The 13,805-nt window shown below is 42.5% G+C and overlaps 1 protein-coding gene across 2 annotated transcripts in view; it reads left to right on the top strand.

Annotated features, from left to right (window-relative positions):
- NPR3 (natriuretic peptide receptor 3) overlaps window positions 1-13,805 on the top strand; it is an 88,799-nt gene that overhangs the window by 49,138 nt on the left and 25,856 nt on the right. For both annotated transcript variants that reach the window (XM_075841691.1, XM_075841685.1), the window contains exons 4-5: window positions 920-1,055; window positions 9,046-9,140. In XM_075841691.1, the coding sequence (XP_075697806.1) occupies window positions 920-1,055; window positions 9,046-9,140 (231 nt within the window). The remainder of the gene's footprint in view (window positions 1-919; window positions 1,056-9,045; window positions 9,141-13,805) is intronic.

The raw sequence follows: 13,805 nt of genomic DNA, 5'->3' as shown, positions 1-13,805 counted from the left end.
ACATACATGTTCAAGTGATGCATAAGAAAAACAAGAGTCACTAAGCACCATGTCAATAATAAGTGCAACCTGCGGATCTACAGGCATCACTATCAGGCTGGGTTTACACAAGCATGTTACATCCGTAAAGGACGGAACGTATTTCGGCCGCAAGTCCCGGACCGAACACACTGCAGGGAGCCGGGCTCCTAGCATCATAGTTATGTACGACGCTAGGAGTCCCTGCCTCGCTGCCGGACAACTGTCCCGTACTGTAATCATGATTACAGTACGGGACAGTTGTCCTGCAGCGAGGCAGGGAAATTAAGAAGGGAGTGGCCAGTGATTGAGGGGTGGAGAAAGAAGGGACTATGTATTTTAATGAAGCCCGGGTGACTCGCTGACTAAATGAGGACATTAATACTATTCTAGCTGCTTGTATATCAACCCAATGCCAAATTTGCTTAGTAGTTCTGATATTATATCTTGAGTCTGCTTTTTTTTTAAAAGGGGTTTCCATTATAACCTCGTCTGCCACTGAGTATCTTGCTTGTACTCTATCATAACTCCCATTATTTCATTAGAATGGTAGCCATATACAATCATCTTGTCGTTGAAATTAATGCAGAGATCTGTTAGTTCTCCATATTTATGCGGGTCCCAGATTCCTGACTAGTGTGACCCTACAAATGCTACTATGGGAAAGTGCTTACTCAGATTTTTCAGTGCCTTCCATTCACTATAATGGATAGTGACTGTGCATGTATGGCCACCTCTCGGCGGATGTCAGCATCATAGGGGTGTCAGACCCCAATGATTCCATATGTAGTGCTATATCAGGTTGCAGTAGTAATCAGATTTTTCTAAAAATGACTAAATATAAGGGGGGACCTCCGTAAGGTCAAACAATATTGTTCATCGCTACGATCTTCTGTTTCAGGTCAACATGTTTGTCGAAGGTTTCCATGATGCCATCATCCTTTATGCCCTGGCACTACATGAACTAGTGAAGAGTGGTTATAGCAAAAAGGATGGAGAGAAACTTGTGCAGCGGATGTGGAACAGAACATATGAAGGTAAAATTGATCGAGAATTCTCAAAAATGTATGTTTGTCTTCTGTTCATAAATTTATTGAACACCTTCCTCTGGCTAGGAAGCGCACGTGCTAATCTATATAAGGGAAATATCTTATGTGAAATAACAGTATACACTCCGTATATAATCTGTCTTCAGCAAGAGAAGGGCAGCCGGGGGGATATCGACATCTCTGCAATGGCCCTGGAATCCATCAACCTCCGTTATCATGGCAAACTGTGTCAGCTGAGCATTGACGGAGTACAGGCTGCTGCCAATGGCACTGGTAGTGATCTGACGGAGCCTGCATGGCATCAGGAAGGGATTGGAAATTCTCATTTGTTAGGAGGTAGGGCGGGTATTATGGCCCAACAGAGCCCGTCCTCCAGCTATATAAAGCATGCCCACTTGTAATGCATCATATACTCTGCTGCAATTATTGCACACAGGCCGTATAATCCAGATGGGGATGAATGCAGCTGGCCCTCATGGGCACTCTTGTGACTGGGCCCTATTATTGTGTCTTAAGCTGGGCCAACCATAGGTTTTTCAGTAGACCAGTCCCACTGTGGCCACACCCCTGCAGGGCTCTTTTTGGAGCCTTGTAAGGGAAGCTTCCCTTCATAGAAAGATTTTACCGTGTGATGATGATTTTAGTTACTTGGCCAGCATGTGGCTTCTTGGAACTTTTTACTAAACCCACTAATGTATTAATCTTTTAGAAAAACAGAAATTGTGCAAAAATAAATATGAAACCAAGCAGACCCCATTATCTTAAAGGGGTTAAGTAGGAATAATGATCGGCAAACGTCTAACCCCTGGGATCCCCAATGATGACCTGAACGAGGGGTTAATGTGCTCCGTGGAGGAACGAGACCCATTTTTTCTTTTAACAGACATAGCGCTGCTTTCATCCATGTGCTTTATTGATGGGGCTCAGCTGCAACTGAATTGAAATACCAGACACAGTGCACAGACACGGAGGGCGATATGTGTGGTAAAAGTCAAAGGACATGTATCACTTTACAGAAAGCGGAACCACTTTTTGTTTTCATCATGCACCGATAACATATTGATGGCATATACCATAGAACCCCTATAACCAATAAAACTGTGGATATACCAATTCAGCTCTGCTACATCTGAATTTGCAACCAAAAAAGATGATCACGTACAACAGGCTAGACTTGTCCTACAGGCTCCTCTCCAGGTCAAATTGTGGCAAATTTCTGGAATTCGGTGGAATTTTATAAATCTTTTTGCAGATATAAAGTGACATCTTCAATGGCATTTGACAAAGGACAGTCACAGAAAGGTAGACGTATCATCCTTTACCCCAGCGTTTTTATTTCTGTTGTATCATTTATTTATTTTTTGTGTGTGGAAATTCCAGAAAAAAAATATTTACAAAAAGTTGTATGTACATGTTAACGTTAATCTCTGAGTAAAAACAAAGAAATCAGCTTTTGCTTGAAACTTCGGATCTCTACCCACGTCTCCAATTGTACCCACCAAATTGGCGCCGAACCTCTGCAATCTTCCAGCAGGCTTATCCTGACGCTTGCTCCTTCTGTTAGCTCTTGGGTGGAGAATGCCATGTCTAACCCCCGAATCCCCGGAAACCAGCAGATCAAATGACTCTCTCCCACTTGGGATAGGGCAGGCCTCAGGACAGGTAAGCGGGGAGAATTCTGATTTGGTGCCAACAAGATAGGGCCGTTTTTAATACATTGTTGGACCCAGTGCAAAAATAAGATGAGTGTCTCCCCTCCCCCCCAGCTAGTATGAAAATAATGCGCCATGCAAAATTAAGCCTGGCATGTTATATAACACACTATGCAAATTTTACTCATTACCTTATTTTTACCCCAACAATCCCTTGCACGTAGGTGGCAACCACAGATGCTCCATAAATTCCAGAGCTTCAGATGCTCCCCAGATTACTGACCACAGAGATTGCCATTCAAGTGCCATGCACAGATTCACAATGCCTTAGATGCCACCAAAATGCTTGCAAATTTCCCCCCGGAGTGCCTACCACAGAGATTACCACTAAAGTGCCAGTTACAGATGTACAATTCCTCAGATGTTACCAGAATGCGTATCAGATCCCTCCCAGAGTACTGTACTTGCCACAGAGACTGCCACTAAAGTGCCAGCCATAGTTTTTCCATGCCATGGATACCACCAGAAAGCTTGCCAAATTCCCCCCCCCCCCCGAGTGCCTGTCACTGAAATTGCCACTAAAGTGCCAGCCTTAGGTGCTCCATACAGTGCCAAATGGCCTACACAGATATTCTCCAGAATCCAGCCTGACAACATCATCACCATGTGTTGTGGCATAGAGGAACCCAGTACATTTGCACCATTTGTCCTATGATTTAAGTGGCGCTGATCTAGATGAGTGCAATAGGGCAAGGGGAGTAAAGTCCTAAATTCCAGTCAAAAGCGCATATTTTTTCTAGCCTTTCAACATAGCTACTCCTAAAATATAGACAAGAAGTACAGTCCTAATACTGAGGACAGGCCTGGGCATTAAGGGGGTAGAGAGATGCCAAGTATAACATATGTAGCGTAGGAAGAAATTCTCTCACGCTGCTTTATACAATAAACACCAGGACATCGGCTCGTTTTAATCTTCTCAGTGACAATCGCTTTTCTTTCCATTGCTGGATTTGTTATTGTAGAAGGCAGAGCTTGATAAAAAAACAAACTACCGATGTTCTCTGGAAGCCGCCATGTCGTTGGACCTTACGTACTGGTTAGAGAAGTCTTATCTCAGAACACAGAATTGTCTCCAAATCTAATCTCTACTGTGCCAAAAATGAAGGCCTGTCTTTATTGGATCCATCTATTGTTCCATGCACTCATCCTTCTTTGAAGAAGTACCAGGGCTCCGAGGAAAATGGTTTCAGGCAGAAGAACTCTGTTGTCTTGTCCATACACATATGTGATTTCATAGACCTAACATCAAAGTTCATGAATGAATTTGCCGCTGCTTGTCGTACTGAGTTTGACTTGGGGCATCGGCACCAGGGTTGTCAGGTGGTGAATTTGCCACTTAGCACAACTCATTGGGATATCATGATGTCTTACCTGCAGTCTTACATAGCCTACAGAGCAGAGTCATCATAAAGCCCTTGATACTTTGACAGATATTTTTCGAGTTAAAAATGTTGACTTGGTCTCCAAATTCCCCAGATCTCAATCCGATCGATCATCTGTAGGATGTGCTCGAAAAACAAGTCCGATTCACGGAGGCCGCACCTCACAACTTTTAGGACTTAAAGTGCCTGCTGCTATGTCTTGGTGCCAGATACCACAGGAACCTTCAGAGATCTTGCGGAGTCCATGTCTCGACCAGTCAGAGCTGTTTTGGTGGCACAAGGCGAACCTATAATACAATATTAGGCAGGCGGTTGTAATGTTATGGCTGAATGTCGTAGTCCTTTCTTTATTGGGACAACCCCATACACATTAATCCTCCGATCCCGTAGAAATAGGTGGGCTTAGTCGTGTTTCATCTAATGTGTATGGACACCTTTTAGCCTTATTTTTTTTTTTATATATGTGAAAAACAGATCACAGAAGATTTGGCGCCATGTGTACATGTATAATAGTCATTGTATTTTATTATTAAGTATAGGCTTATACAATTTGCTCCTAAATTTTGCAGATTAAATACAGGAATTCAGAAAATGCGCTTGCTTTTTAGGGCAGTTGAATAACCACCTATTGTAGACAGGAATAATCACCGGAAAGTCGCATTAATTGAAGTAACAGCAGCGATGACAGGAGAAAGGATCAAGACATAATGAATTTTCCTAGGAGTTGGTGGGTGACAACCTTCTACGTGTTTATGTTCTCGGAGGGAGTTATTATTTGACTTTCTTTTTCCTGCCAAGCAGCACAAGAGGCAGCGATTCGGAAGAGCTTTTTTTAATTATTAAAGTAGTCACGCTTGTGTTTTTAGCACGTTGTTTGTGTAGTTTATTTATAGATAAAAGCGGATTGTCATCACTACATATCAGGGGTCACACTGGTCCATAGCAGAAACCGCCGGATGAAATGGAACAAATGTAGAGTTTATTGGCTCACTCTATCTATTGGTTCACTATCTATCTATCTATCTATCTATCTATCTATCTATCTATCTATCTATCTATCTATCTATCTATCTATCTATCTATCTATCTATCTATCTATCTATCTACGGTATCTATCCTCATATCTATCTATCCTCATATCTATCTATCCTCATATCTATCTATCCTCATATCTATCTATCCTCATATCTATCTATCCTCATATCTATCTATCCTCATATCTATCTATCCTCATATCTATCTATCCTCATATCTATCTATCCTCATATCTATCTATCCTCATATCTATCTATCCTCATATCTATCTATCCTCATATCTATCTATCCTCATATCTATCTATCCTCATATCTATCTATCTATCTATCTATCTATCTATCTATCTATCTATCTATCTATCTATCTATCTATCTATCTATCTATCTATCTATCTATCTATCTATCTATCTATCTATCTATCTATCTATCTATCTATCTATCTCCCTCCACAGGGCTTTCTCGTATAGTGTAGCCAGTATGAATTATTTGCTTACTAAATTTTACATAATCTGATATTGAAACGATGTAGCAGAACAGAATTATCTGTTACTGGAAGTCCGGTAGAATATTCTTCCGTCTTCCTGTCTGCACTGATTCTTTCTGCCTAAAAGATTTTTTAAATAGTTTCAGTAGTTATTCTGCATTTTCTTTGTCGGAAACATCTGCTTAAAGTGTGATTAGGAAAACTCTAAGAGGTACAAACCAATATTACAAGTTAAGTACATGGTTTATTAAACTATAGATCAATTTGAATCTCTGGCTTTTTTCTTTTAAAGGACAATATTTTTATCCACACAAGTAGAGGATTTTCTTAGCCTCCCTGGAGTTCAATAAAATCAATCATGTTAAGCAAGAGATTTGGATAATTCCACATAAGCACGTTGAAAGTTAAGAAAACAAGCACTTTGAATTCCAATCTGTCATTCAGATATTAAGAAAAAAGTATCAATGTAATGTGTTATATGTGTAGGATCATCACTTGAATATTAGTTTTTATATAGATAAAATCTACATAAAATTAGTAATTTTGTACATGCATTACACTACTGATCCTGAGTGGCAGCCTGTATTATACTCCAGAGCTGCACTCACAATTCTACTGGTAAAATCACTGTGTATTTACATGACATTACTTATCCTGTACTGATACTGAGTTGCAGCTTGTATTATACTCCAGAGCTGCATTAACAATTCTGCTGGTCGCTATTGGAAACAGTCGACAAGCTTTCTAGCAGACATCCCACTAAACTGAGATGAGCTCCTATAATATAAGTGGGCAGTTATCAGATTATTGTACAGTACTTGGTGTAAAGACAAATCCCAGAATACGAATCCGTTTAGCAAGCAGCGAATGCTGTGAGATTTCAGCTCTGACGCCAGCAGAATTTAGAATATACTTCATGACTGTAATACAGGTTGTAACTCTGTAAATACATTACTTATCATGTACTCATACTAAGTTATAAAAAAACACCATGTAAAAACAGGAAAATCAAGACTACGGTGTTCATATAGACCAACATGACAGATATTAACTTTTCAGCTCATATATAGTCTATTTACTATGCTGGCAGAGGGCATATATATATAGCAAAAGGTTTGATGCCGAGGCCTACACCCCCTTGTCTTTACGTAATTTCCCTGCAACAATTCATGGCAGACAGGAGCTCACAATCTGATTTCCCCATTTCACAAAAATAGCGCCAAATAAAATATTTCCTGTCAGTTCTGTGTGGTGTAGTATAGAGGATCTGTCAGTCCTCCTGTGTGGTGTAGTATAGAGGATCTGTCAGTCCTCCTGTGTGGTGTAGTATAGAGGACCTGTCAGCTCTCCTGTGTGGTATAGTATAGAGGACCTGTCAGCTCTCCTGTGTGGTGTAGTATAGAGGAGCTGTCAGCTCTCCTATGTGGTGTAGTATAGAGGACCTGTCAGCTCTCCTGTGTGGTGTAGTATAGAGGATCTGTCAGCTCTCCTGTGTGGTGTAGTATAGAGGACCTGTCAGCTCTCCTGTGTGGTGTAGTACAGAGGATCTGTCAGTCCTCCTGTGTGGTGTAGTATAGAGGACCTGTCAGCTCTCCTGTGTGGTGTAGTATAGAGGACCTGTCAGCTCTCCTGTGTGGTGTAGTATAGAGGACCTGTCAGCTCTCCTGTGTGGTGTAGTATAGAGGATCTGTCAGCCCTCCTGTGTGGTGTAGTATATAGGAGATGTCAGCTCTCCTGTGTGGTGTAGTATAGAGGATCTGTCATCACTCCTGTGTGGTGTAGTATAGAGGATCTGTCAGTTCTTCTGTGTGGTGTAGTATAGAGGATCTGTCAGCTCTCCTGTGTAGTGTAGTATAGAGGATCTGTCAGCTCTCCTGTGTAGTGTAGTATAGAGGATCTCTCAGTTCTCCTGTGTGGTGTGTATAAAGGAGCTGACCGCTCTCCTGTGTGGTGTAGTATGGAGGATCTGTCAGCTCTTCCGTGTGGTGTAGTATAGAGGATCTGTCAGCTCTCCCGTGTGGTGTAGTATAGAGGATCTCTCAGCTCTCCTGTGTGGTGTAGTATGGAGGATCTGTCAGCTCTTCCGTGTGGTGTAGTATAGAGGATCTGTCAGCTCTCCCGTGTGGTGTAGTATAGAGAATCTGTCAGCTCTCCTGTGTGGTGTAGTATAGAGGATCGATCAGCTCTCCTGTGTGGTGTAGTATAGAGGATCTGTCAGTTCTCCTGTGCGGTGTTGTATAGAGGAGCTCTCAGCTCTCCTGTGCGGTGTTGTATAGAGGTGCTCTCAGCTCTCCTGTCTGGCGTAGTAAAGAGGATCTGTCAGCTCTCCGGTGTGGTGTAATATAGAGGTGCTGCCAGTTCTCCTGTGTGGTGTAGCATAGAGGATCTGTCAGCTCTCCTGTGTGGTGTAGTATAGAGGATCTGTCAGTTCTCCTGTGCGGTGTTGTATAGAGGAGCTCTCAGCTCTCCTGTGCGTGTTGTATAGAGGAGCTCTCAGCTCTCCTGTCTGGCGTAGTAAAGAGGATCTGTCAGTTCTCCTGTGTGGTGTAATTATAGAGGTGCTGTCAGTTCTCCTGTGTGGTGTAGCGTAGAGGATCTGTCAGTTCTCCTGTGTGGTGTAGTATAGAGGAGCTGTCAGCTCTCCTGTGTGATGTAGTAACGAGGACCTGTCAGCTCTCCTGTGTGGTATAGTCTAGAGGATGTCACCTCTTCTGTGTGGTGTAGTATAGAGGATCTGTCAGCTCTCCTGTGTGTTGTAGTATAGAGGAGCTGTCCGCTCTCCTATGTGGTGTAGTATAGAGGATCTGTCAGCTCTCCTGTGTGGTATAGTATAGAGGATGTCACCTCTTCTGTGTGGTGTAGTATAGCTGAGCGGTCAGCTCTCCTGTGTGGTGTAGTATAGAGGATCTGTCAGTTCTTCTGTGTGGTGTAGTAACGAGGACCTGTCAGCTCTCCTGTGTGGTGTAGTATAAAGGATCTGTCAGGTCTCCTGTGTGGTGTAGTAATGAGGACCATACAATCTCCATACTTATGTTGCCCCTGGTTGGACTTGAACCCAGAACCCCAGCACTGCATGACAACAGGTGCTGACAACTGGGCTAATATAAGCTGGGGCTGCCATTAGTGGTTGTTACCTACTATCCCAGGAGAGCAGTATAACTCATTAGTAGCTGAGTAGAATATTGTTATATTGTGAATACCGAGCCGGTTTCAGATTTTTAGGCATGCAGGTGGTAAGATAAAATTAACTTCATGTTGTGTTGGTATAAAAACAAATCTGTACACTCACTTTGTTATATTTGACTTGTACTAATGAGATGAATACAGCATTTAATTTCCTAATGCACTGAATGCCATTCTGCAGGTATCGCCGGACAAGTATCCATCGACGCCAATGGTGACCGATATGGAGATTTCTCAGTGATTGGCATGACTGATCTTGAAGCAGGCACTCAGGAGGTAAGATATCAACTTCTCTCTAGAATCATTACTCCAGCCAGACTTTGTTCTCTTGGATCCCAGCTACACATCTGCACCACCTCTAACTTTTTTGACTTGAGACCAAGGAGTGCTGGAATACACACGAGCATACTTACATTGGTCTGAACGCCATCGTCTTGTTTGCCAAAATTTTAACTCATTTTGGGGAGATTAAAGCAACTCCTGTTTAGTTGTCTCACAAAAATGTAATAATGTAATCTGTTTATATACAATGCAGGCGTCGGGATCCGCATCAAATTCCTCTGTAGCCTGGTCATGTTCTAAGATATAGACCAGATAGCTGCATGAATGTGCCATAAATTATCACTTGATATCAGCTTTCATTCTCTTGTTAGATTAGATTATTTATGTAACAGCGAGAAGATGTTTTTTTTTACACGTGTAGGTTTACCCTACGCTATGGAGCCATAGTATGAAACTTCTCAGTGTGTGTCCTTGGCTGGGTCCAAACTATACACCAACCCCCTCCCCCCTTTCTGAGACAGGCTAAACTCCCACCCTCCTTCCCAAAAAACCTACAAACTCAATGAGCACATCCGTGAGCGATGAACTCCAACAATCCCAAAGATTCTTTGTCTACTTAGATCAGCAGCAATGTGAGGTTATGTAGTGTTCTGCACAGTGCCGTAGATCCGGGAAAGGTCAGTTTGCATCCCTATGCTAAAACATCCCTCAACCAGGTGTAAGGCCTGATTCACACGAGCGCAGCGCATGACGGACGTGAAAAAACTGCAGTTTTTCACGTCCGAGGTGCATCCGTGCTCGGCGCTGCGGGTTGCGATGTCACGCATCCACCATAGTTGAGTGTCTATGGAGGGATGCGTGATGCGTGAAAAGATAGGACATGTCCTATTTTCCCACGGACCCTTCACACAGTCCGTTGAAACAATGGCTGTGTGAACGGCCACATTGAATTACATTGGTCCGTGGGACAGCCGCTGTTTCAACGGCCGTCCCACGGACATTTAACACGTTCATGTGAATCAGGCCTAAGGGTGAGGTGGGACAACCAGTGACTCCCATGGATCGGTTTAGGTAAGAATGCCTAATGTGCTTAATTTTCCCATATCCACTGCAAATAATGCTAGGAGATGTCAACACTTATAGGTACCGAACTCCTATATAGGAATAAATGTAGTGACTGAAGTACAATAGAGAACAATACTTCACATAAGTTTAGCACTTCCTTAAGTTAGGGTTTTTTAGCCAACCTGTGGATACCCCAGACCATTTAAGAGAGCACCAGCCAAGCTCCTTGAGTTTAGATATAGCCAGGTGCTATTGAGTCAAACATCAATGTGAAAGAGAAATGCTCAAAGACTGAAGGGCCTTTTACACCTGCCGATATTCGGTCGGGGCAGCGAGCGCTGATCAATGAGACATCGTTGATCGGCGCTCGTTTGCTCCTGTCACACAGGAGATGTGCTACCGACAATGCTAATATTTACCTTTTTTAAAACGATACGACCAGCAGATTATCGAGCGTTTGTTCGTTCATCTGCTGATTGCTGCCCTTTTTACACAGGGCAATTATCGGCAACGAGCGTTATATGAACGCTTATCTGCCCAATAATCGCCCAGTGTAAAGCCCCCTAAAGTGCTAAAACCCACCATTACTGGGCCATTTATGCTCTCTACCCTCAAGGTCCCCAACCACAATACACCGAAAACCTCCAGAAGGAGATATAAGGACACCAAAGTCTCAAATGTCAGGCCATTCTGGCTCATCTAGTCCGTAAGTCTTTCATTGAATACGTTATGGCCCATATAGGTGGCCATAAACGTTAGATATTTATTGTCAGGTCCAGCCAGTGTTGGTGGGTCTCCCAGGAATCTAAAGTCCATGAGAAAACCTCTTTAGATGCCTCCAGTAGACTACTCCGTGCAAATGCTGGTCTTCACAGAAGTATGGAGATCTGTTGTTGTCGCCAGCTTTCTGCTGTGTCTATAGGATCACTATTGAAATGGTGCTCTTTACAGAAATAATTTTAGTTTTTTCCTAAAAATGTATACTAAAGGCATATTATATGGTATTTATGCCGCTTATACTACAAACTATGACTTGTATGGAAGATTATACAACAATATCCAAGTCTGTTATGCCTAAAAATTTAATTCTTGTTCTTGTAAAGGATATTACATGTTGCGCATTATATTCACTATGAGACGCGAGCCAACGAACTTCCTTTGACCTGAAAGAATATTTATGTCACCCCATCCCATGCTGAAACCATAGCTTAATGCATATCCCTCCTTTCTCCTGTCCTTAGCTGGAGATCAACACTGAAACCAATAGGCTTGATTTACTAAGTTTCTCTTAGCCGACTGTACATAATATAGGAACTACGTATGCAAATTGGCCAAATCTTTCCAGATCTGATATCCAGAGATTACTCTAGACAATACAGTGGGCTTTAGAAAAAGTATAGATTTAGATGAGCACATTGCTGACTGAAACCCCAGAAGAATGTAATGTCTTTGTAACGCCTTGTTGGAAATGCAGCAATAGTTCTGAAATTTTATACAATGGACTAATGTGGGCTACAGCTCATCAGATGTTATAGAACTAGGTCTACCCTCTCCCTGACTTTGTTACAGGATGCTATAAAAGCTCTCAATCATGTGTTGAGTTTCTTTCCATAGACAGATAGATAGAATAGAGAAGGTACAATAGCCAAAAACTGAATGGCAACACCACAAAGCCTTCGCCTGTAATATGTAGGACCATGGAACTTTATGCCATCACCCCACTCCATCACTTGTAAGAAAGACCCTCTGGCTAATTCTTCACCTTTTTTTCGATAGTTTCCATTCTCCACAGTCACTGCAATACTAAAATCTGACCAACCCGAGCTTTACTTTTCCCTCTCCATGGGCACCATAGTTGCTGCCTGGTCTCCCCGGTTTGCCCTTGGTAGTGGAAGTATGTCACAGCCTGGTGTAGTCACTGTGTACATAAATGACATTACTTAGCCTGTACTGATCTTGAGTTACATCCTGAATGATACCTCAGAGCAGCACTCACTATACTGCTGGTGGAGTCTGTCACACCTGTGGAGTATGTGGACCCACTAGGCCGCTCCGCCATAGCGGAGTAGCAGCTGGTCAAATAAAAGTCAGTAACAGTCTCTGGGATATAGTACCTGGGAAGATGATCTGCCAGAAGAAGGCACGTGGTGTAGTAGACACTTGACACAGATGATGCTTGGAGTGACAGATAACATTGGACGTGGCAGATGACGCTGGATGTGGCAGATGGCAATATGACTTCAGCACTAGATACAGCTCAGGAACAAGCACATTTACAGGATACAGGAAGTAGGATACAGGAACACTGGGAGCAGGGACCATTTGCTTAGACTAACATGGGAAAATGACAACAACACTTTATTTAGTCCATGATGTAAGGGGATAGGTTTGGGAACACTTAGTTGGTGCGCGTGCTGGCCCTTTAAGGCCGGGGACGAACACGCGTGTGCACCCTAGGGCCAGGAGATTGCAGCTGTGTGTGTTGGCGTCTTCTGGGAGGGAAACGCCGGAAAGCCTTCAGTGTCTCGCGGTCGCGGCTTCTGGTAAATACAGGTTAGGGTTAGCGTTAGGACACAACAGAGTCACTGTCTACATACATGACATTACTTATCCTGTACTCATCCTGAGTTACATCCCGTATTATACTCCAGAGCTGCACTCACTATTCTGCTGGTGTAGTCACTGTGTACATACATTACATTACTTATCCTGTACTGATCCTGAGTTACATCCTGTATTATACTCCAGAGCTACACTCACTATTCTTTGGTGGAGTCACTGTTTACATACATGACATTACTCTAGAGCTGCATTCACAAGATTGTCGTCAGACACACCCCTAACAGCTTAGCTGAGCTCCCATAATGCAAGGGGACAGTTAGTTTTTCTACAGCAAATTACTGTACTGTGCCTGGTGTAAAGAAAACACTTCCCAGTGTGCAATTGACCAGAGCAATCTCTGGCCCAACACTGAACAAGCGGGGAATTCTGAAAAGTGTTTAGCTACGAATTCTAAAGAATTGACTGTAAAATAGTTTCTTTTGGATTTTTCTAAAGGGTAAACCTTAACCAGGCACATATGGAAGAGCTTGATGCTCTTGAACCCCAGTACAAAAAGCTATACCTGTGTGCCCACCACCTTCAAGGTGCCATTATGTTGAATGGCTTCTATATACAATATAAATATACATTATTCAGTAGTATAAGCCTGCATGATAAATCTGTGGGGCATGTGGGCCGCCCATGAATAGGGTCCCGGTTGCATTTGCTACCTCTACATCCCCTATAGCTACACCACTGAATATAGACCAAAATCCAATATAGGAAAGCAATCAACGAGTTTTATTGTCTTGAACTCTTTGCAGGTTGGCATAAATCTAAGTATATTTTGCCATCTGACGGTAAATGTTTTTACATAATTGACATTCTTAAGATAAAATATGCGACGGACAAAAATGCAAACAATCGTTGTGTTCTCTGGGTTTTTACGGAATGGAATCAGATTCTGAAATATTATCATTAAATTCTGATTACTTAAGGATCAGTCACACTTTGCTTGCACAGTACCCGTCTGTGTTAATCATGTACATGTTC

The sequence above is a fragment of the Rhinoderma darwinii genome, chromosome 1 (assembly GCF_050947455.1).
Source record: "Rhinoderma darwinii isolate aRhiDar2 chromosome 1, aRhiDar2.hap1, whole genome shotgun sequence".
NCBI lineage: Eukaryota > Metazoa > Chordata > Amphibia > Anura > Rhinodermatidae > Rhinoderma > Rhinoderma darwinii.
This window is presented reverse-complemented; position numbering and strand designations above follow the sequence as displayed.